The following is a 24,017-nucleotide window of genomic DNA, read 5'->3' as shown; positions in this document are numbered from 1 at the left end:
TGTGTGAATGTGAAATGAAAAGGATAGCTATATGTATCTGCATTGAACGAATATGTTGAGTCCGAAAATGGATAAAAATAAATAAATAAATGGGAAAGGAGAATAGTGGTGTCAATTTGGAGGGACAGTGTGGGCCTACCAAACACAGACCAAATGTCCTTTTTCGTATAACTAATGGTCAGGCTACTGACCCCCTTCGCCCTGCGGAATCAAAACTTACAAAATACTGCTATCATTATTGATTCTTTATTTTAAAGTTTTATAAAAGTAATTTTAACCAATATTTTAACGGTTTAAAATCTATATTTTTATTTTTTAAATTTAGAGCAACTAGGCAAGTTATATCCTTATATCACTTCTTGAATTTTATCAAATTACATAATTTTATTTTTTTTCATTCTTTTACGGTAACCTCCTTTTAAGTTTAAAAATATTACAATAATATCTCTTTATATGATTTAAAATATAACACTAATACATCTTTTTAATATTTCTTCAAATCTTATACTAATATTCCTCTAAAGAAAAACAAATGTAATAATTAAAAAAAATTATGAGGCATTTATGTCATTATACGAAACCTCGGGAAATGTTACTATCATCTTTTATAAAAAGTTATTTTAATCTTTTATTTTTTTAAGATTCATTTTTAAAAAATAAAATTAACTTGATAATAAAAGACGAAAAAAGAAAGAGATTCAAATCTCCTTACTTACAAATTAACAAATACATTTTTATTGATAAAGAAAAATTATTTTAGTATTTTATATGGGTCAATAATGTTCTTTCAATAGAGTAGTAGTTTTCAATTTTAGAGTATAATTTCAAACTTTTATTTATTTATTCAAAAATATAAAAAATTGTCCCATTGAATTCATCTGCGAGAAAATCATGAATCACCATTAATTTTCTAACATAAAAGACAAATAATTTAAAAATCGCATGAAAGTAAGACACGGTCAATTGAAAAAGAATCTCATTAAAATTTTAAAAGTTTTTCACTTGCTAATATTTTTGTTGATCGGTCATTTCTGAAAAGTGAAATTTTGCTTTTACATCGCGCAGAGAATTATATGTTGGGATTAAATGAAAAAAATATATGTTGAAAAAAAAATTATTCCTTAGTTTTCGGTCGAGATATATATCTCAGTTTACACGTAAAAAATAAAAATAAAAATAAGAAGGAAATTGCAAGGAACAATGCATCGAGCTTAACTTGAGAAAATTTTCCAAAGACGCTTTTTAGCATGATGGAGTTGCAATAAGAACGAACAGTTCCGTTGATAAAATAATTGGATGCCTAATCTCTCATAAAAATTTTCTGACAGTCTATTTCAATGAATAAATTAAAATCGAGAATTTTCTCTCTCTTTTTCTTTTTTCTACAAAATCACATTTAACATGAGAATTTTCAACATGCCTCTAATAGTTTAACCCGAATCCTCTCATTCTCCAATGAAATTAAATGAATCTAGCTAGCACGGTGCTTGCATCTAAATTGACATCAGCTCAGGTCTACAAAATATGAATGTGATGTTGATGATAGATGTTTGATCTCCCATTGAGCAACTTTTCCCTTCCCCTACTGTCCTCCAACCAACCTTAAATTCAGAGGTATCTAGTTGTGATTTCTGATGCATGCCTCCAGCTGTAGAAAGAGCACTAATTTGTCAAATATTGAAAAACTTATAAAGAGAAATGGTACATAAAAGTGAAAAGGAAAAGAGCCACCATAGCAAATTACTAGTTTTGAGAAGTAGCAATCATGTAAAGACAGAGAGAAAGAAAAAGAGTTTGAGACTAACATTAGCAGGCTTGAAAAGTAACATTATTAAGAGTTCATTACTCCATTGCTGTCAGCTTCATTTTCCTGTTGACAAAATCCATGTACCCCTAGAAAATACCAACATATAAGTAGATGTAAAGTAAGCCTAATCCTTTAGCTCAACATAACATACAACCTAAAATATAAAAAAAAATTAAACAATATGTTTATGTAGTTTGGATTAAATTTCAGAGTCCCTTACAAATAAAAGAGGGTCCATTCAATCAATTGCTTCCTTCAAAAATTTTACTTTTCAATTGAATTTAATTCCTAACAGAACCATGAAAACCAGACAGAAAACACTGCTGTAGTAGAAAATAAATAGTCAGATGGCCATCTAGTAGAGGATGTGGCCCAATAATTGCAGAGATGGAAGCTATTTATTCTTCAGTTCAGGGCTCTCGTTGTCATAAATATCCCTTACAAAGAATTGCAAAAAAATAAAAAAATAAACCATTTCCTACTCTTCAGAGAAAATATGCACAAATCAATTTGAGGCCTCACTGGTTTAATGGATTCTTATTATGCTTTCAACACAATTGCAAATGAAGAGAACAGTAGAACACATTGCCTTAAACAAAATGAATAACATGAGACCAGAAGTATAACAGCACAATAGTATATTATGTCAAGAAGCAGGCCAAAAAACTCACCTGAAGTATTCCTACTGCAGCAAACTTGTCTAGCATAGTCTTGGAGAGAACTGAATGATTCAAGTTTAAAGGCTTTAACAGCAACTCCACATTCTGCAAACAAAATTTAACTTCAGATTTTGTCTCAATTTTGAGTTTATTTTGCTGGATGAAATAGGTAACTTTATGAACAATGTGGCCTGTGATTTCAATCCAGTTTTTCAATTTTCTTTCCTTCATTAACTTAATCGTTCATGCAAATCTTTCCGTCCCATATAGCAATGTTCAACTTCAATAAGCAACATTTGTTTCACACTTCATGGATATTTAATTCTTTCAACAGTGATAGTCACCAAACAAGGGAAAGGTTGTAGTCATGTTGGAAAATCAGACTTGAGATAATATTTAATTCATAATAGCAAACATGTTAATCCACTTTTGACGTGAAGCTCTCATTCCATTATGTATACTTTACACCTTCAAGCATTTTTGTTTTACAGAGGTGATCAGTGAAGACCTTCACTTGCATAGCCTGACAACAAGTAGAGAAAAACGTAAGAGTAGAAGAAAAACAGTAATACAAGGTACATGGATGGTCAAAGAAATGAAACTCACATCAGAAGACACTTGATGTTTGTCAAACGAGATGCCAATAACATGCTTGGAAGTTTTATTGCTCAAATCACTACACTGTACCAGTAAATGATAAAAATAAATATATCATATTCATACGGAACAAGTGAAAAACTAACATAATTTTGTGACTACTGACTAGACTTGACTTGACAAAAGCAAACTTATATTACCAGAAGGAAAATCTAAGATAGAAGAGACATCTCACACAATAAAACAAATCATTACAAACAGATAAAATGACCATTTTTTTATAGGCAAAAGGAGAAAATGATAATTGTAAAATTGAATGAGAAAGAAAAAGGAGAGAAGAAGGTGACCAGACTCTCAAAATCAGAAGCCACTAAAGTGATATTTGTCTTCTTCCTGACGAGAACGCTGAAAGGTGAAGCAATATTGTTATCGAAGTCAGAAAGAGCAAGCCCAACATATTTATCCCCGACATCCAAACCAAGCAACCTTCCGCGCTGCTGATTCTTCAAATCATGAAACAATTGCAAGGGCTTCATGTACCTCATTTCATCTATGTTGAGTTACAAGTGTGAAGTGAAGTCCCACATCGGGTAGAAGTGGAAAGGTTGAACACCATATAAGTGAGGAGAAGACTCATAAACCTGAACCTTAAAGTTTTGGGTTAGAGTGTGGTGTCAGGTTTCCTTATGTGATGGCTGTTACCACCGTAGATACAAGATTTTTTAATTTTTTTTATTAAAAATTGCAGTAGAATTATATTGAAAATTACTGTAAGGTGTATTTCTAATTCTATTTTATATAAAATTAACAATTTAGATATTTATTTACTTTCTCCTACTATGTTAATATTAAAATATATTTTATTAGATATTTTAATCTACAATCAAATAAGTATTAAATAAATTTTAGATGTTTAGATTTTAATTTTCAAGTACTTACAATGTATTTTTTTATAGTAACAGTTAATTAGAAATTAGTAGGATTTTTAAAGTTGTTATTATAAAAATTAAAAATGATAGTATAAAATATTATTTCATTGTTAGTTGTTACTATAAATAATTAAATCGATATTTTAATATAATAATCTTTTTATTAAAAATAGTCAGGGGTTTGTAACTAAGATACCACTTTATCCAAAATTAGCCAACCAAGTTAGAGGAGAATAATTGGATGTCAAATAAAAATCTTAAATACCTTCTCATTACACAAAAATAAATTATCTAATTAGATATTACAGTCGTATTTAAAAATATTTAATGTTCTATGAATCTTATAAATTACTAACTTGTATAAGAGAAAATTTAAAAATTAGACTTGTAAAAAGAAATGATAGAGAGAAAAGTTAAAATTTTAAACATATTTTTATATCTAAAACTTGACGAGCATAATATTATTATTTATATTGATTATATTTTACTCAAATTTATATGACATGTGTTGTCTTGATCACGAGAAAGTTATTTTATATTTGAAAATACTTTGTACATTATTGATTATTTAAGTTTTATTTATTTAATATTATATTCAACAAACCAATTATTGAGATGGACACAAAAACTGCTTAGAAATTGGTTACTGATCATTCCACCCTTGTCTCAAACTAGGGAGATCAAAACTCTTTGGCAAGAGTGGAGAGTGATTCTAAGTTATAACATGCATTTTGTGAAGCTAATCAATGAGCAAACCTTCTTGATAATTTAGGTCACAAGAGTTCTCCACGAGAGCAATGGGTATGCATCATCCATCCCAACCTTTTATTTTGTTTCCAATGAGGTCTCATTTTATTTCCTTCTCTTTTGATCTAGTTTTTTTTTTTCATCTTTATCCGTCTTCAACAAAAGAAAAATTTTACTCCTATATAATATCATTAAATAAATCACCATTTTAATCCCTAAAAATTATCCCTATCACATTATTCTCTAAAACTAAAAAAAATCCCAAACAAATCTTTTAAAAAAAAAGTCAATCACATCAATTGAAAATATAATTAAGTTTAGAACTTTTGATGATACAACTAAATTTTAAAGACTTAATTGAAAATTTTCACTTTTAGGAAGTAACTAATGTGACAACACGTTACATCTTCAATAACCAAAATGTTGGTTCTAAAAAATATTTAAACCTTTACAAATTAAAAGAGTTAAAGAAAAAAATATAGAAAAACATGATTAATGTAACAAAATAAAAAAAATACAAAAAAACAAAAAACTTTCATAAGTAACATTATTAAAAAAATTATATGTATTTTTTTATCCATAAAAATTAAATATAAATACAAGAAAAATTATAATTTATATCATATTTAACCAATTGAACTATAGCCTTGATAAAATTATATATGTTTCTAATCAAGCAAATATGACTATTTATTTTAATATCTCAAAAATAATTTGTCTTTTTTATGATGATAAAAAAATCACAAAAAATGTTAACTGTGATATTCTTCATTTAAAAAATATCTTTTTATTATGATTCATTTATAGAAATAAAGACTATAATGACACATTTGTATAAACAACAACTAAAGGGAGACAATTTATTTGTTAGAAAATAAATGTAAACATCATCTTATTTACAGACACTGAAGATTTAATCCAACAATGGATGAATGATTGTTACCACTGTTTTATCTAATTTCCACCATAAAAAGTTAAAAACTAACTGAATTCTATTAAAAAAAAAATCCTACCTACTTTTGTCAGCTGTATAAAACTAATGCTTCCTACGTTAATTTACGCCATCTTTATCCTAATAACTCAAGCCTTCAAATGGTGAAATGCGAACAAGAAATTAAAAATGGAATTTTCGCATTAAGATGGATTAAAAATGACCGAGATGACACCATAAAAATCATTTGAATCAATTTAATGACCAATGATTTCTCCTATGTTTAGCTATCGTTGTATGCATAGAAATGGAGAAAGACTTCGAAGTTCAACACGTTTCTTAGCTGCTCGTCTGAAAGGCTTTCGATTTTGCCACCTTAGACATTCTATCCCACTCGAATACCTAAGCTTATCTTGATTCCTGCTAGCGAATATGTTGCAAGTGAGACTGGGCACATCTCTCTTCTGTTTCTTTCTAGGATTTGAATGCCTCGGAGATGGGGTTTTAGGCTCCTCAAATTTACCACTAGTTAATCTGCAAAGCATAACAGATAATCACTAAAAAAATACCAAAAAAAATAAAACAAATTAGCAATGCAAACAATAGACTGACCTGTCATGGTTTGAAGGCAATCCTTCTGTACACGGGTTACATGCAGGACAAATGTAGACCTCTTCTGTGCAAGGCAATTTCATGCAATCAAAGTGATACCACTCATTACAATGATAACATGCAATCATCCTTTCTGGATCAAAGGGCTTTCGACAAATGCAATAAAGCATGCATCGTGCCCTTAATGTCTGTTGTGAACAAAATTCAATACTTCATTATAATCATACCAAAATCATGATACAAATTAAAATTCTCTTGATTTTAATAATACAAAAATGAATAATCTCTAACCCTTAGTTCCTCGTTCATATCAACAGGCAAGTTTTCACCTTCCACTACAAGTTCAAAAACTTTATCCAGGCTGAGTGCCCCTGAATCAGTTGCCACCTGTCCATGATATTTAAATATAAAAACCATCATGAGCAAAAAAAGGACATGGAGGAGGAGGAATCACCCAAAAAAGAAAAATATCAGAACCTTTTTGGCTAGTTCTGCCCACTGCAAACCCAAGCAATTCACATTCGTAAGTTTCAACATATAGTGATCTTCAGGTGATATGTCCATAGCCTGTCCCTGTCATGCACTTCAACATTTCAGTAGGTTCAAAGTTGTTCTTATCAGCAATAATTTTTAAAAAGTAGAAAAGTGAATTAGTAATAGACATAAATAAGGGGACAGGCTTACTTGTTTTTGCAATACACGCACAAAAACATAAACCTAGCCAACGGCACATACCTCCTTCAGATGCTTCTGAATTTGTTGGATAGTGGGCTTTGGTACACCATTTAACAATCTACTGACTTGAATTTTCCAAAAGTTTTTTGCTAAAGTCAGCTCAAGGTCACAAGTATCATGCTGATCATAGACAATAGCCACTTTGCTAGCCTATACCAATAAGCAAAATTAACTCAACTGTAACAATCGCGTTCCAGTTAAATGAAATAATACAAGAAAGAGAGATAAAGTTAAATAAATACATGCCTTTACAGCAGTGGCCAATTTTTCGGAGACAATGCTAATATCTTCATCAACATTAGCTGATGCAAGGATCACAATTTCTCTCAAGCAAGATTTGCATGAAAGGGCTTTCTCAACAAGTTGGCACAAAAAATCTTTTTCATCAATCCTGCACAACAAGAAAATGCTAGATGAATTACAACTTTTACCAAAATCATAAATCTAAAGTGAAGATTGTTAAAAGGTAGAGAAAACAAGAGGCACAAGATGGAATCCATGTGTCCAAACTGCATAGCACACCTGAATTATGTAGACAAAAAAAAAAAATACGCCCACATCCTAATTACTACATGATTTTGTTGGCCTATACAATAAACCTAGACAATATTTACATTTTCTCCAACAAAGATGAAGTCCAAGACTCTTATAGAACACTCACCCCCTTAACAATATAGAAAACAAGAGAGAAGCATGAAAGAAACTGCAGAAATATATGTAATTTCGTGAGTGGCAGTCTGCAGAGCTCATTCTAATATTAATCCAAAATGAACTTTGTAATTTCTATAATGAACTTATAAACAGCATATTATATATATATATATATATATATATAAAACATTATTAAAATTCTCCTCAGGTATCCCACACATGTCTGAACTCTGCTCATGCCACGTGCAACTTAGCCAATAAATTTCTGCTAGGGTCCGGTCCTCAATGTTTTCCAGCATCTACAGAACCCACCCTTTTCTTCCCTCCCTTCTATAAAGATATGATCTACCTCACACCAATAGACCCCTCACTAAAAAAATCTAATCATACACTCAAATATTCATAATACCTTCTTCCCAGAAAACACTTTAAAAGATGAGTAGTATGAAATGAATCTAGTTACAAATAGTAGTACTTGTAAAGTTAAAATTGTATATATAAAGACAGTAATAGTACCATTAATGTTTTATGTACCTAAATTTGTAATATCACTTACAGTGAAGGCATTTCTGCTTCTGACTTAAAATGGAACTGAAAGTAATGTTTCTGCTAGCCTTAACATGTTACATTTAAATTAATGGATCATACGAAAAAATCCAAAAAAAAAAAAAAAGTTGAAACCATCCAAAGCAAATCATGAGCAAAAATGGACTAGGGAATTGAGTAGAAAGGGTGTTCAACTATCAATGCAGAGTGTAGAAGACAGTTTTCCCAAAATATAATGCATCTACACGTAGTTTGGAAATGTGGCTTTTGATGCATGTGCTTTTTGAGAAGAGCTGCAAAATTTGTTTGATGAAATGTTTTCAAAGGAGCTTCTTCGAGTGCCACAAATGATTTGACAAGCAAGCTAGGAGATGCTCTACAAACAAATTGAGACTAAAAAAAATCCCCGAGTTCTTTTAAATTTTGCCAATTATCTTCTTTCTATTTTAAAATTGTATCCATTTAACTTAAAATATCTATTTTGTAATTATACACAGCATATCAGCATTTGAAAATCCAGCAATTCCAAAGAGGGGCTTTAGTCTCTATTGAGTAACAATAAACCTTATTGAAGAAAACTTAAAGGTCATTAATACATGCTGTACATAAAGATTTAATGTGAACCACATTACCATAAACAGAAATGCTCAGCATGAGACATGAGTTCAGTAAGAACTTTCAATTCAACACGCTTCTTCACAAACCTCTGCATAAAGCAAAATAATGTGGACAAGTGAGTTTCTGAAAAAGAGAGAGACACACAAACACACACTAGTCAACTACTACTAAAATGACATAATATCCTACCAGGAGGGCACCTCCATTCTGATAATGGAATTCACCCCTCAAAATTTCACAATAAGGGCACTTGTAGTTTTCAATGCCTGCGTCTTTTTCTGTTAGTCCAACGCACCTCACATGATAGCTGTCCATATGAAAGATATTGATGCATCAAACAAATAAATCAATGTCTATTCTTAACAATGAAACAGAAGTAAAAAAAAAATGAATTTTTTTCCAGACCGAATGACAATTATTTCCTTAACCAGAAAACTAAAATTGTAGAGAGTAGATCTTAATGGAAGCAGTGATGAAAAGAAAGGAAGATCTTGACGGAATGACAACAGGGCAGGTTAGACGACTACTTGGAATTAAAGAAGAAAGTCATTGGACACAAAAACAGTTCCATATTTCAGGAACATGGCAGTGGAATTGTAACCCATTGGTCACTGATGATGGTAACTTTCTGATACCATGTTGAAATTCTGAGGTTTTAGGTATAGAGGGAGGAAGAGAGATGAATGAGAATGAAACACTAATTGATATTAACTTTGATGTAGTACAATGTGCTGATGTGTTGATATGCACATAAAACCTATACCAGTAATCCTTATTTATACTAATCATAATCGTAGCTAATTAGGGAAACAAATCCTAGAGGATAATCTAAGATATGATAAGATATTTAAATTTTAAATATATTTTAACATTTACGACGTGACCGGAATAATGAGAGAACCCATTTACATGAAGATTATAAGCTATTGCCAGATTTATTTTTCAGAGCTATGGAACTGCTATTTTTAGAAACAAGGTAACAAGTACTTTACCAGTCCATACAAGTGGAACAAGTAAGAAATTCCTGATCTTCAGAATCATCATAGCAGCATATACATAGGTTTTGTTCCTTCAGATCTTGCAATTTGTCATATATAAACAATGATCTATCTAGAGTCTGGTTTATCTGAAAATATCAAGCAAGGTACTAAGTATATGTGATACACAAATGGGCATGCAAATGAAAATATTCTAAAATCAAAACCTTCTCCAGTGCATGAAGTAGCGAATTTCCATTTTGGACCAACATTCTAAATTTATCCATGCATCTATTCTTCCAATTTTCCACCTTCTCAACTTCAGATAAAATCAAATCCAGTTCGGAGCAACTAAAGGCAATGGTATCTCCATGTTCCTGAATGTAAGCAAATCACGAGTGTTATGCAAGTGACCAGTGATATGTCAAGTCCTAATAAAATAAACAAACTGGTAAAGGCTTCACAACAATTGTGAAAGCTTTCATTTTTTCAATCAAAATAATCACAACTGAAGAATGATTAAGCTTGATACTCCTGGATACTAAGAATATACACACAATTAAAAACAATTGAAAGAAAATGCTTAAACAGAAAGGTGCTATAAAATATAAGGGACAAATTATAAAGGAAATCAAAACAAAGGTTAAGACTTAAAGTAAATCTACAATTAGTCGATTAGAGAAAATGAAGAGAGTAAACCACCCCACTAACAATTCATATAAAATACAAGGAAAATCCCGACCACAGTGACCGGTACTTTTTACAAATTACACAGCAACATAGCCACAATAAAAGAGAACCATAGCTGTGTAATGCAGCCTAAGTCAATCAGTTGATCAATAATCAGTAATCACGCACATAAAGACCACCTACTATACACCCAGAAAATTTACCTTGAGCTGCAATATTGAAGACCAAGAACGTTCTCTAGAGCTTAGACCAAAAAATTGATGCACTTGCCCTTGCCACAACCTAAAGCAGAAATAAAATACAATTAAGTACGCATATCAAATATTTAACAAAAATAATTGGAAAGGCAACAGTCTTCATTCACTCAGTCAACAGTTCTTTACATGATTAAGCAATATGCTCTTTACCAAGATGATGCATACAGGGAGACAGACGTAGTTCAGAAGGCAATATTGGAAGGCATAGAATCAAATTGAAAATGGCAATGGCTTCAATAAAAGCTTATAAAAAAAATTCAAAAGTGCAAAACCTAAATATCTAGAAATTTAATTGAAATGTTAATGGGTAAACTATCATTCAGAAGACTAGAAACAAATCAAACTTGTTAGATTTCAACTTAAAACCAATTGGCCCTAAGTGAAGTTGCCCAACAAATATATAAGCTGCATCCCAAAAACTGAGGTAGGCGATGTGGAACTTTCTAACATCCCCCCTCCAGAGATGCCTGCCAATACAAGAGAGTCTACTAGAATAGGCAAGAACTAAGATGGGCTATAGGCTCTAATACTATGTTAGATTTCAACTTAAAACCAATTGGCCCTAAGTGAAGTTGCCCAACAGATATATAAGCTGCACCCCAAGAACTGAGGCAGGCGATGTGGAACTTTCTAACAAAACTAACCTAAGATATTATCGTAATTCTACAATCAACAAACGAGACTTACTTATGTTTTCCAATGGCATCTTCAAGTTGACATTTTACTGCTGTAAAGGTCATATTAATAGTCTGCAGAAAAAAGTTGTGAATGTAAGCTGTATGTGCCAAAACAATTTTTCTTAACTATTATGATTAAGAAAATGCTAGAAAGTTTTCTCCCCAACTTTTTCTCTCTCCAAAGTTCCTTAAATGTCCTAGTGTAATTATAAGTTGACTTCTGAACTAGAGAAAATATAAGTTGACCTCTCATTCTGCTTTATATAGTTAATAAATCAAACAAAACAATAAGGGTAATCAATGGCTAAAATAACAAAAATACACAAAGCAGAAAATTATAAACTAGTACCTGATAATCGGTAAGAATATCTTGTATGTCAGTCAACTTACATCTTCTAGAACTGCGAGGTCCAGAAATCCCCTCTAATGCTTTCCTAAGCCATTCAAACCCATCAATCAATACTTTCAACAGAGCACCAGATACAGAGGAATGAGAAAGACCTTCTGCAACCTCCAAAACGTCCTACATGATTAGCAAGCATCCCTCATCAATAAGTACTATGGAGAACCTTTATTTTGTTTTTTTTTATAACAAAAGAAATACAATATGATGAGTCTTTGGCGAAACCCCATTACAAAAGCCATGTGCTTTACTCCCAAATAGTTGTCAAACAACTGATCTTATATCTCAAATCAAGTGCAATTTTTAAAAAGTAATTGTCAAAGAAAAATTTTTAAGGTGAAAAAGTCAATGACCCATGTAATGAATAATTAAGATCGTAGCAACACAGTACAATTTTTCATTTGTAATTGAAAGGAAACAAGAAAGTAATCTGATATGATATGAGCTTAAAACCAGGTATACTATAAGGCATCCAGATGAACGACATAATATAACCAGGGTCAAGAGATCAAAATAAACCAAATTAGGTGGACACTGAAAATTGTGTGTTGTGGAGGGGTATATTTAGAAGCGTGTACATGATCAAGACAGCAGTCAAAGTGTCAAACACTGAAAGGGAGGGTGGAGTAAGAAAGCATACGGTTATGCAAAATGAAGTCAAGAAAAGACATTTGCGAAAAGGCAAGAGTCGAAAAGAAATTGCAACTAGAGAGAAATAGTAACCTCTAAAGAAGGAGAGCAATTGCAGAAAGACAAGGCTCTTTTGCACCATTGCAGTGTAGAATACGATGCTTGGAGTTTTGAAATCTCATTGAAGTCAAAACCAAGTGATACACCAGATGCTATGGCAGATTGGATTCTTGCAATCAAATCTTCCACTTTACAAGTTAAACCACTGTTTATTTCATGCAAAGAATTATCCAATAAGCATTGAGCATCATCTAGTACAGAACATGCTTCATACCCCCATATTCTGCAATTCTTCAAAACTAATTCAAGCATCCCTCTTTCTTCCAAAGATACTTTAATATGCTTCGATTGAGAAACCAACATCTAAAAGTATATAATCAAATTGTCATATTTTATAATGATCATGTTTTCAGCAAAGATAAAACCACAAATCAAACAGAACAAAACATGAACCTGCAAGTCCTCTACTTTCCGCACAGAATTTGAAGCACACGTAGAAGAGACTAAATATGGCTTTGAATTCCTTAACCAGGAATTAGCTTCGGATAAAGCATCCTTGACATCATTAAGTGAAGGAAGAATACCAAATATATTTTCTGAAGCTCTGTAAGAGAAAACCAAAAGCAAAGTTATCATCAGCCAAAACAATTGTTGTAAATAAGATAAAATCTCGTTATTATTAGGATAGATCTATTTTCTTTTCTACTTTCCCTTTTTATGTTTTGTTTCCCTATTTCCTGTAATAGGTTTAGCCGTTTGGCCCATAAAAGGGGATTAGAACTTGTATAATATACATACTGAATAATATTCAGTTCTTTATTTTTTAAGTTCTTTACAATTATAATCTTGTTGAAGTTATAAACATAAACATCTCAACTCTCAAGCATTGTTGAACCTGATCATGTCCTCAAAGTCTGAAATAGGAGCCTCGTGTGAAAGCATCTTTCTAGCCCTTTCCTCCCAAGGAATGGCAACAGCAAGCACACAAGATAAATTGACAAATTGTTTCTCTCCCTCAATTTGAAGCCTGAAAAATCAATAACAAAAGCATATATGGTTGAAACTTAAAATAAATAAAAACCTAATGATGTGCAAGTTCAGATGAGGAAAGGGAGTTAAAAGTTACATAGTGGACTCCTTCAACAGTTGCTGAATGAATTCTAAAGGCATCTTCAAATCATGTGCCTGTACCAATTTCACAAAATTTCAATCAGTTTTCATTGTTACAATAACTGCCTGAGCATTTAATATACAAGTTGATTAGCCCCTGCATACTAAGAAACCTTTTATTTTTAAATATTAAACAAAGGCAGGGAGAGAGATGAAAGAACAACATTAGTATGCATAAATATAATATCCTACCTTCACAGCCTTTTCCCGGCAATTAGCCTTCTTCAGCTCAATCTCAACTAATGGCAACTCATCAACTGACAAGAAGAAAATAAACAAATGCATGGATCTTGAATAAAAAATCTTAACCATGAATTTTCAAGGATAAACCTTTTTCAAAAATGAAGCTACAACGTTCAATACCTTGAATTTTCAAAGATAAACCTTCTTCAAAAATGCTCTTCAATTCATCAACTGCATTATTTTGATCTTCCTGCATCTGAACTCTCCCTAAAACATCATTGAAGTGAGAAACCCATGAAACAGCATCTGAATGGTATTGCCTTAGAAGCTTGAGCTCTGGTACATCAACTGCGAAACCGTCCCATTCCTTAAGCAGCAAACCAACATTCTGCAAGGTTTCTGAGTTAATAAAGTTATGCCTTTCAACCAACAAAGAAAACTAGAAAAGGTGAAAAAGATTCAAAACGCAAACCTTGAGATTCATATGACCTTCTAACATATCATGACATTGAGCACTACAAGATTCCACTTGACTTAATAGATTCTGGAGCACGTCTATCTCCAGGAGTTGAACTTGAAGATCCACAAACTATTGAAAACATGAATTTCATATTATAATCTGCATGTACTTCACAATGTGGGTGTTGTGTCTGTGTATGATATATACTACTCACATAAATGCAAAACACATGAAATAATTTAACAATCGTGACTAGTCCAAATAATTAAATTTATAAGTCACTTCATTATCACATTATTATATGAAACAAATGCAAGTTAATATATTAATTTAATACATAAATAATAACAGTTATATTCCTCTATTGTTGATTATTGCCCTGTCACACATGAACTTTATGTTCACAGGAACAGGGCTTGATAAATTAACAAAGCCAGGGCAGTTTCCTGAGTTCTTATTACCTCTGCTTTTAGCTTGTAAAGAACATCAACATGTAGTGCAGCAGGTTGTCTTGCTGAGATGCACTTTCTGACGTTATCCAGCCATGCCTGAAGGGTCTCAAAGAAATCATGTTAGCAACATGAAAAATAAAACACCACATAAATCAACAATTTTAAACCCTAGAGTGCAGCACAACTGCTCAAGCACAAGAATTGGGGCAGTTCAGAACATGAGCCAAAACTCATTGTACCTGAGAATAGAGATGAACTCTTTCCACAACATTAGCTCCTCATATTTTGAAAATAAGAAGTCTATAGGCATGAACAGGTGGAGTTATTGGCAGTCACATTTGTCCACACTCTAGATGTCTAGTTCTGGGTGTGAGGGGGCTGGGTGTTGAAATTTCATATCAACTAAACCAGCAGTGGTAACTTTCCAGATCAGATTCAATTTTGCTCCTAAGAATTTGTAATCCTCATTCCTCAAGTTCAAAAAAATAAAATTTGGTCTTCTATTGAATCTCACAGAAATTTAGAACAGAGATAGGAAACACCAAATGCAATCGCTTTCGTAAAAGCCAATACAGGTCATTGTTTTTGTTTTCCATTTTTGGGTTGAAGGTTCAGTGTGTATGTGTCAAATACAGGAGGGGAAAGATAGTTTCTCATGCTATTTTAAGTTGTGACAAGCACATTCTGAAAAATGTATCTACAGATCCCTAACCTTGTAAACAAAAAATGGCATTTTGGAGTGAAAAATAGTTTCAAAATATAAACAATATAAATGGAAGATTAAGCACAGAACCAGCAAAGTAAAATAATGTGTCAAACTATCATATATGGCAACATCTACCTTGGTTGAAGAAATTTTCCCTTCCAATTTCTTACTTTCTTTCACATAGATGGGTAAGCCACAAGCTTTGGAGTATAAAAGTTCCAACTCAGACATCTGGCATAAATAATTTTAGTCAAATTTAATGGACTGAAAAGAAGAATCAAAATATTACTACTTACCAGATGTCATCATAAGTAGCAAGAACATAAATTGTACCAGACATATGTACTATCAATAATAAAATTATGAAGAAAGGAAATATGATGAGTCTAGGAGAAAGTACATTTGAACACATTGACAAAGCAGTATCAATCTCCTGAATTAACAACCTTGCTTCCTCTGCGTAGTCCTGCATCAACATAAGTTAACCAAAAAAAAATGGCAGAAAAATGCAACCACCAAAGTCACTATTAACTGTTTGTTATGAGAAGCACCTTCAATTTATGATAAAGAGGTTCATTGCATGGTGCAGGACTAAACTTCAGTAACTCATCAACGAATTCCAAATGAACTTTCTTGACATTAAAGTCTTGATGACACAACCATAACTCAATTTTTGTTGCACAGTCTCTTATCCCTTCTGCCCACTTCTGAGCTTCAATCAAATTCTTTACCATGTCTCGAACCTACATTCCCAAAAGAAGCAGAGTTTAGTTAAGTATATCAGTGTGTGTGTATACAGGAGTATATTAAAAAGTAACAAATAGATAGAACTAACAGAATCCATCTCAGAACCGGCCCAAAGAAATTGTTCAGCTTTTCTTAGTGCAGTAACAAATGCATCATGCAAAAAAACATTCTGAAGAATAGTACTAGATTGCAGAAGCCACTCTGTAGCAAGTTGAGCAAAAGTAATGGAGCCACCTTTCACCTGCACACATCCAAGAGTGTCAGAAAACAATAGTATTTTTTTTAAATCACAAACATATACACAACAATACAAACATCATTTTAGATAATTTCATGAAAAAATAAAAACATAATACCACTTACAGGAGAGCACCACAGTCAAAGATATAGAAGCATGGGGACATCATATCTTTTGATTGCAGAAAGATAAGTAAATCTAATTATTGGAAACAATATTAGAATTCAGAAATTTTGGAGGGTTAGAAAGAAATATGCATATATGACCTTTTTGGTCAATGCACTAAGACATGAAGGCTTCCTTTTCACACTACTACACTCAGCTTTGTCCTCAGAAGTATATTTGTCCATAGAAAATGCCAAGTCATATAATTCTGCAAGTGAATGCCGATAGAGAAGACGTAGTTTTACAGTTTTGCACTCACAGAGGTGTTCCCAGTGCTGCACAAGAGAAAACTAAGTTCAGTCAATCCATAAAAACACCACCCATAAGGGAACAAACCAATCAAATCCTAGAAATCCGAATCTGTCAAAGTGAATTCCAACCACAATAATATCAACAATACAAATATTTTCTATCGACTATAATGCCTAATCCTACTTTATAGATAAATTGATTGGAATCTTACCCATGTTTGTGTGTACAAAGTCCAGTTCAGTTTGAAAGAACAAACAATCAGCAGGTACAAAGACAGTGCTAACTTCAGTTAGAGACACAGGAAAAGAGGGGGGAAAATAAAATACTAGTAAATTACACTAACCACCCCTAAGGTACAAAGACAGTGCTAACTTCAGTTAGAGACACAGGAAAAGAGGGGGCCAAATAAAATACTAGTAAATTACACTAACCACCCCTAAGGTTTTGTGAAACTACACAAACTCCCCCTGCTTTTTTAACATTTACAGTAACCTCTCTTATAGGGGAACACGGTGTAATATTTTTCAAACAGTTAAGGGAGTGAGTTTAATGTATAAAGGAGTGTCAGTGTAATGTTTTTCAAACAATTAAGGGGAGTTAGTGTAGGAGTAGAAAAAGCAGGGGGAATTTGTGAAATTTCATAAAACTTCAAGGGTGGTTAGGGTAATTTACTCAAAATAAAACCATGAGGAAGAAGACAGATACATAATACCACAAATCCATAATCAACTAACTGACTTATGCAAATCCAAAGAATGATAGTGATTAGTGATCATTATATTTGTCATGTCATGCAACAATACAATTCCTTTCCCTTTACCCCTTATCAGCACAAGTACAAGTTTCTAACTGTCTAACTAAATTCTAACTGTCTAACTGACTTTGTAACTGACATTTAACCACTATGGTTAAATCTAACTGAGACAGCTGCAGTTGATAACTGCAGGTCTGTCTGTGTATTACTCTAATAGTAAGGACACAAATAGAAGTGAATAATACACTTTACTTATTTTCACTTACATAAGGCATAAACAGACAGCCCATATACTCTTTTCCAGGGACAGGCTGGCTTTCAGATACTTTCACACACATAAGGCAGAATATGTGAAGAGAACCCATATAAATTGAGTGGCCATCTTAAGAAACGTAAAAACCTATTGGGTACCTCCAATCTTAGGTTGAAACTAATAAGTTGAATGATTCAACTGTGAAAATGGATATACATACATTCTAGGTGCTGGTTACACTTTTTCTTTAGCTTTGACATTGATGCAATGGTGGAAGGTGAATTGTTGATGGCAACTACATTTTGATTATCAATACCACAATGGCTCAATCACATTCATTTACCTCCAGACAAACAAAAGTCGATGGCCTGCAACCACATACAACAGCAGAGAGATAGAGATATTGCTGGCATATAAGGCATGATGGATCCTACAACACACCAGTAAACACAATCAGAAAAGATGAAAACATTGCATTATCATTTTATATTACCATGGATTAAAAAAAATCATACTTCTTCAGTTCCCACATATTGGGGACATTTTCGAGGACCCATGCGAGAAGATTTAATAATACCATTTTTCCAAAGTTTCTCTCTCCAAGATTTTTCTTTATCTGATATTCTCAACATTTCCTTCTTCAAATAAGAAGACACTCTGCCATCAACATCACCATACTGAAAATGATGAAAATCAACATGTAAGAGGGTAAGCAAGACTAGTCAACAAATAAACTTTACTAATGTGAAAAGTATTAGTGCAATTTTCAGTTTGAGTAAAAATATGATAATAGAATGTCTTGCTCAAACTTAAAAGTGCACTAATTACTACTTTAACAAATGTAACAAAGTCAGACTTTCGTTAAAGTATTAGTGCACTTATTAAAACCAAACACCCTCTTAGCTTTTTATCTCATTAACAAATTATTACTTTAACAAATGTAACAAAGTCAGAACAATGTGCAAACCTGGGCTACCACACAAAGAAGCTCCTCATGAGACAAGACAGCAGTTTTGTGATACCGCTGATACAGATCAGCTCCAAAAGCACCATATGGTAGCCAGTCGGCAGGAGCAAAATTGACTGCCTCTGCACAATTTAAACCTGAGAACACAAACAAATCATACAGAGAATGACACACTTCAGATTATATGTAAGCTGGTAATTTTGGATGAAGAGAGAAATAAAACGGCATACCAAGATTGAAACCTCCATGATAAGATCTAGGGAAGGTAATAACAAAATTCCCAGGCTCCTGGCAAACATCAATGAAAAGTAAAAAGTCAAAGACTAAATATGCAAAAAAGAGAAGCAAAGGACAAGCAAAAGCAGTAGTACTGCTGCATAGATTTTCTGCAAAACATGATGGACAGACGGTTAAAAGGACCAATCAGAAGTTTAGGCCACAAATGAACTTGAATCTGTTTTATAAGCTTTCAGTGTAAAAGAACGTCAACTGCAACCCACAATATTCCACCAAATTAAATTATAAGTATCCACTTATTGTGTAGTGCTTATTTATCTTGGAGTTGAATATCATATCATTTGCAAAAATTTAACAATTTTGTCTTCAAATTTTACAATTTCAATGAAATAATGCATTTACAATAGCAAACTATTAAGAAAAATAAAAACCAAAGATAACCAAGCTAAATGAAACCTGAAGTATGCTATAGACAGGAACTCCGTTTTCTTGCAAGACAGATGGGTTTAGCATAGTAACAAGCTGAAAAAGCAGATCAGGTTGTGCATCAAAAAGATCAGGAAGACTGCTTTTCATCACCTACAAGGAGGTAGATCATTTTATTGTTGTCAACAAATGTTTGTCCACTCACATAGTTAAGAACTTTTATTAATAATTAGTAATGAATTTTTAAAATTGAAAAATTATGAAATGTTTGGATAGTGAGGTTTGGAAGGAAAGGGAAGGGAGGGTTAGTGTTTTAACTTTCAATTTGCAACTGAGAATGATAAAATGATTTTGAAAAAGAATAATGGATGATTAGATACATGGTAATATTTCATATTGAAAAATGTTCAAAATTTCAGATAATAAAGTATTAATTCAAATTGAAAGATTAACCCTCCCTTTCCAATCCTATAAATGCCTCCATCTAAAAATAGCTTATGAAAACCACCAATTTAAGTGAACTATACAGATAAATCTAGTCCAAAAGATAAAAATAAAAAATAAAAAAGAGAGAGAGAGAGAGAGATTTTGGATTTCAATATGGGAGATTTAATACACAACATGTAATTAAAAAAAAATCACATAAAATGAAATGTGATCAGTACTACCAAAACATGAATTAAATAAAAATAGAAATGACTCCATAATTAGCTATGATAATCAACAGATTTATCTAATTGAAAAAATCATTTTCTAAAAACACCTAAATTTACACTTGTATTTTATTTCACAGGAGACCACTAGATAAAATTTTGATAATATAGCTGCCAAAATATAATAATCTCATTCAATAGTTTGTTTATATAATTGAAACTTCAATAGGATAGGCAAAATTATGCAAATAAAACAATAAACGGCCATCATCACTTCAATGCAATTATTTAATTATTTTAAAAAATTCCTCTACATAGAAACTCTATATACATGTATTCATTATTTAGAAAAAGGTGGCCGACAATTTTATGGTTATCTTAGTATTCCACCATTTCTCTTGTTTTTCACTTTAAATTAAAAATAACATGATTTTGATGAATGAGTATAATCCATTTAAAACTAGTCCTTCTTAAATTCTCTGTTATAAAAAAAAGGTTACTTTTTTGTCATGCACACACATCATGTGCACCCACAGTTACAGTGTGCATGAAAGTGTTTATTTGCAAGTATTACAAAATAAATTTGGTCGTTCTTCTGGAAATCATTAATCCTACAAGTGCAATAGATATAACAAGAACCCAATACCTACCTTCTCAAAAGCAGTGGCTTGACTACCAGGCACACTGTACCAGCACTTTGCCTCTCCCCTAGAACAAAATAGAAATCAGAACCAAAATTGCAGGGGGGGGGGGGGGGGGGGGAATAAAGTGAGGCACTTAGCACTCATGAATCTAAAGATATATATACACACACACATATATATTTTAAAAAACCCAAGATCATAAAAACATTGCAAATGCTAGCAGTTGAGGTTCCACCACACTTTGGCCAAAGGATAAGCAAAACCACAGAAGTATGGACAGAATAAAAGAAAAACAGAGTAAAGAAAATGCCACGTTCATGAATTCTTTGATCTGAAAATAAATGTTGAGCCAAATTTAAGTCTCAGGTAAAGTAAGGCCCTGGATTGAGTGTAGTAGAAATTTCTGAGCTTTCCAAAAGAAAAAAAAATGACAAAGTCTAAATTATTAGAATTCTGCATTAGAATGTAGAAGCCAAACAAATTTAAACAAAAATCATGTTTCTGCAGTAGGAGAAAATTCGAAACTAAAACGCATATGCCAATATTATAGAACACCTATTTGTTCTTTCTTCTTTTTTTGAACTAAACATCCATGTTAATTAAATGAAGGAAGTAGTTGATGATTAAGATTATTTGTTATCCTGTTGGTACAAAATTTTTGGCAGATTGGCATTGTATTTTCCATGTAATAAGCCATGCTCAGAAAAGTATATTTTAAGGCAAATTGCTCCAATACCAAATGAGAATGGGTTCAGGCAGAAATTTTGGAGGACTGTTACTGGTTTGTATAAGACTCTCTGGCTGGAACTAACAAGGAATGCAAAGAGCACTTCTGTAGTTCTGCTGATACCAGATTTTGCTAGGAAAGCTTCTGTGTTCTCAAATGGAGGATATTATAAAGCCACTAGGATTGAGCTAGTGTGAGGGGTTTGGATAATTTGCCAGAGTTCATAGGTTCAAACCTTCTTTTCTTATGACAATCATACCACAAAAAGTTAGTAGATATCGTAGACTTTTCTGGACTCTGTGACTCCTTTCATAATATTTTTGTTATTAAATCAACAAGTTTAAGTGGAACATTAAAAGTGCACATGATTAATATCAAGTTTGCTACAGTTAATTTTTCCCTAAAACAACCAAACCTTGTTTCTGTGATCATGTTATTATTCATTGAACATGCCATCTTCATAAATTGCTGAGATTCCTACTCTACATGGCCATAATTTCTGAAAGAAAGGGTTTTATTTTATTTCATAATTAAGATAATTGTACCAGGACAGCACAAATAAATAAAAGTAAGGCATACCAGTGAAGATAATTCATTGAGTAAAAGCAGTGATCCTCAAAATGCCAGCAAAAGGATGAGAATAGCATCCCAATATATAGCCAGGGTACCATGACACCAGTGATATTATGATGAACAGCTCGAAGCATTGAGCCTTTCAACTTAGGCAAGTTATTAAGATTCCATGGGTTAGTTGAGTATTCTTCCCATAATTTGTCATCAATTGATTTTGGTTTCTGATCAGTTACACGTGGGAAACCACTCCCATAGACAGATGTATCCAAGTCATTTCCATACATAACCTCAACCTCACCAACCAATCCCTCCACAATATCCCAAAATTTCTTCTCAATTTGCACCCTTGAAACAGGTCCTGATCCAAACCATCTCCTCCTTGACCGATCCGCTATGCGTCTAAAAGCTTCCAATGTGTAATGCTTCCCAGGCACAAAACCAAAACTGTCCCTGTCAGAATTCAAGCAGTTGAAACAATACCAATTTCCTGGAGGAATTTTCTCCAATGGCGGGGAAAGACAATATGTATGCCAACCCTTATCACACCTGTCACACAATAGCATGAGTTCCCCATGCAAACCACTTTTACATTGCTCACAAATCTGATCATGCTCTTCTTCTTGCACCTTACTATCCTTATGGTTTGAACCATCAACACTCTTGTGATTCTTCTTGGATACCACAGATTGCACCCCATGATCACTCTTGTGGTCATCATGCACAGCTTTCTTACAACTCTGAGCCGTCCCTTGATTCATCCGGTTATAAAAATTCTCATAATCACACAAATGCTCCCGGTACAACTGACACAACACATGCTTAGCACAATCCGAAATCTTCCCGCTGGACCTCACAAAGCGAGCAACATCCCCCCATTTCTTCCCATCAACAACCTTATCATATCCGCCAAACCGTTTCACGGCATTGAATAGCATACACAAGTCGAGCTCCTCGCCCTCAAACACAACCCTCTTCCTGGACTTCTTACCAGAGTGGTCCCTCAGAAACCTGGAGTAGTCCAAGTCAAATGTCTTGGAGTCACAGGCGGCAGGGCGAGCCTGGAGCTTGTGAATGGCCTGAGTCTTGGTAGGGAAAGTAAAAGTGTCTAGATCCAAAGCAAAAGGGGGTTTCCAAGTCTTTGGAGGCACAATCTTACAAATCCCAAAAGGTTCAGCCTCGGGTCTAATCTTGTAAATATACTCCAAAGGATCCTTGAATTCATCCTCAGTGGGGTAATACACAGGCCCCGAAGGTATAGTCGAGGATGAAACACTCAAACTAGGTCCTACCACACCTTTCTCAACAGCCCTAGGTTTTCCTTTCCCCATCTATGACTATGAGCACCGCCAATTCATGAATGTAACTAACTAACTAAGCGCGAAGCAGAGTAGCGAATAGCAAAGTTAGTTTACCTTTTTCAGGAGCCGCAGTGCAGTGAAGTGCAGGGAAGAAGACGGAGTGTTGGATTCTTTGTGTCTTTGTGTACACTCATTTTGGTTTCGTCTGTTATTAAATAGCTTCCTCTACCGTATCACACGGGAAAGCTTCTTTGGAAAGATAACTGAACTCAACTAGATCCTTTGGTTAGGTTAGGTTCACATTCACACTACCCGTCCACTCAGGCTTGGGCTCGAGCTCGGGCTCAGGCTCAGGCCCAAACTTGTTTTTCACTTCTTTCCCGGACCAATCTTCTGGACTTAAGTTCTACCGCCAGCCAACTGGGCCATATTTTTGTTGTTTTGGGGACGGCTATTTACACCCTCATTTTTCCTCTTTGTACTCTTTGTCTATTTTATTTTACTGAGTATTTTTTAAATTAATAATTAAGAGTAGATAAAAACAAGTTTGGTTTCTTTTCCCAAGTTTTTCTCTCTAACTTGTTTC

General features: G+C 33.1%; 2 protein-coding genes across 2 annotated transcripts; both read right to left on the bottom strand.

Moving 5' to 3' along the window:
• Positions 1-1,831: 1,831 nt before the first annotated feature.
• LOC100790045 (putative pre-16S rRNA nuclease) lies at positions 1,832-3,608 on the bottom strand. Its single transcript, XM_041006778.1, has 5 exons — positions 3,411-3,608; positions 3,073-3,147; positions 2,935-2,989; positions 2,479-2,571; positions 1,832-1,893 (listed from the first exon to the last, which is right to left on the bottom strand). Exons 1-5 carry the CDS (start codon positions 3,606-3,608, stop codon positions 1,832-1,834), a joined length of 483 nt encoding a protein of 160 aa, XP_040862712.1.
• Positions 3,609-5,574: 1,966 nt separating this feature from the next.
• Positions 5,575-23,669, bottom strand: LOC100789512 (lysine-specific demethylase 5A). The gene is made up of 33 exons (XM_006590457.4): positions 22,140-23,669; positions 20,840-20,897; positions 19,567-19,689; positions 19,104-19,161; positions 18,874-19,010; positions 18,422-18,583; positions 18,250-18,336; positions 16,749-16,922; positions 16,333-16,485; positions 16,049-16,240; positions 15,898-15,963; positions 15,633-15,728; positions 14,801-14,887; positions 14,352-14,468; positions 14,060-14,267; positions 13,889-13,953; positions 13,653-13,711; positions 13,422-13,553; positions 12,980-13,130; positions 12,560-12,889; positions 11,783-11,956; positions 11,444-11,505; positions 10,703-10,781; positions 10,037-10,186; positions 9,825-9,958; positions 9,022-9,139; positions 8,847-8,920; positions 7,264-7,408; positions 7,018-7,167; positions 6,760-6,855; positions 6,574-6,669; positions 6,283-6,470; positions 5,575-6,204 (listed from the first exon to the last, which is right to left on the bottom strand). The coding sequence occupies exons 1-33, from the start codon at positions 23,459-23,461 to the stop codon at positions 5,958-5,960; spliced, it is 5,490 nt and encodes a 1,829-aa protein (XP_006590520.1). The 5' UTR covers positions 23,462-23,669; the 3' UTR covers positions 5,575-5,957.
• Positions 23,670-24,017: the final 348 nt, after the last annotated feature.

The sequence above is a fragment of the Glycine max genome, chromosome 11 (assembly GCF_000004515.6).
Source record: "Glycine max cultivar Williams 82 chromosome 11, Glycine_max_v4.0, whole genome shotgun sequence".
In the NCBI taxonomy this organism is placed as follows: Eukaryota; Viridiplantae; Streptophyta; class Magnoliopsida; order Fabales; family Fabaceae; genus Glycine; species Glycine max.
The sequence above is the reverse complement of the archived record's forward strand: the minus strand, read 5'-3'. Positions and strand labels throughout refer to the sequence as shown.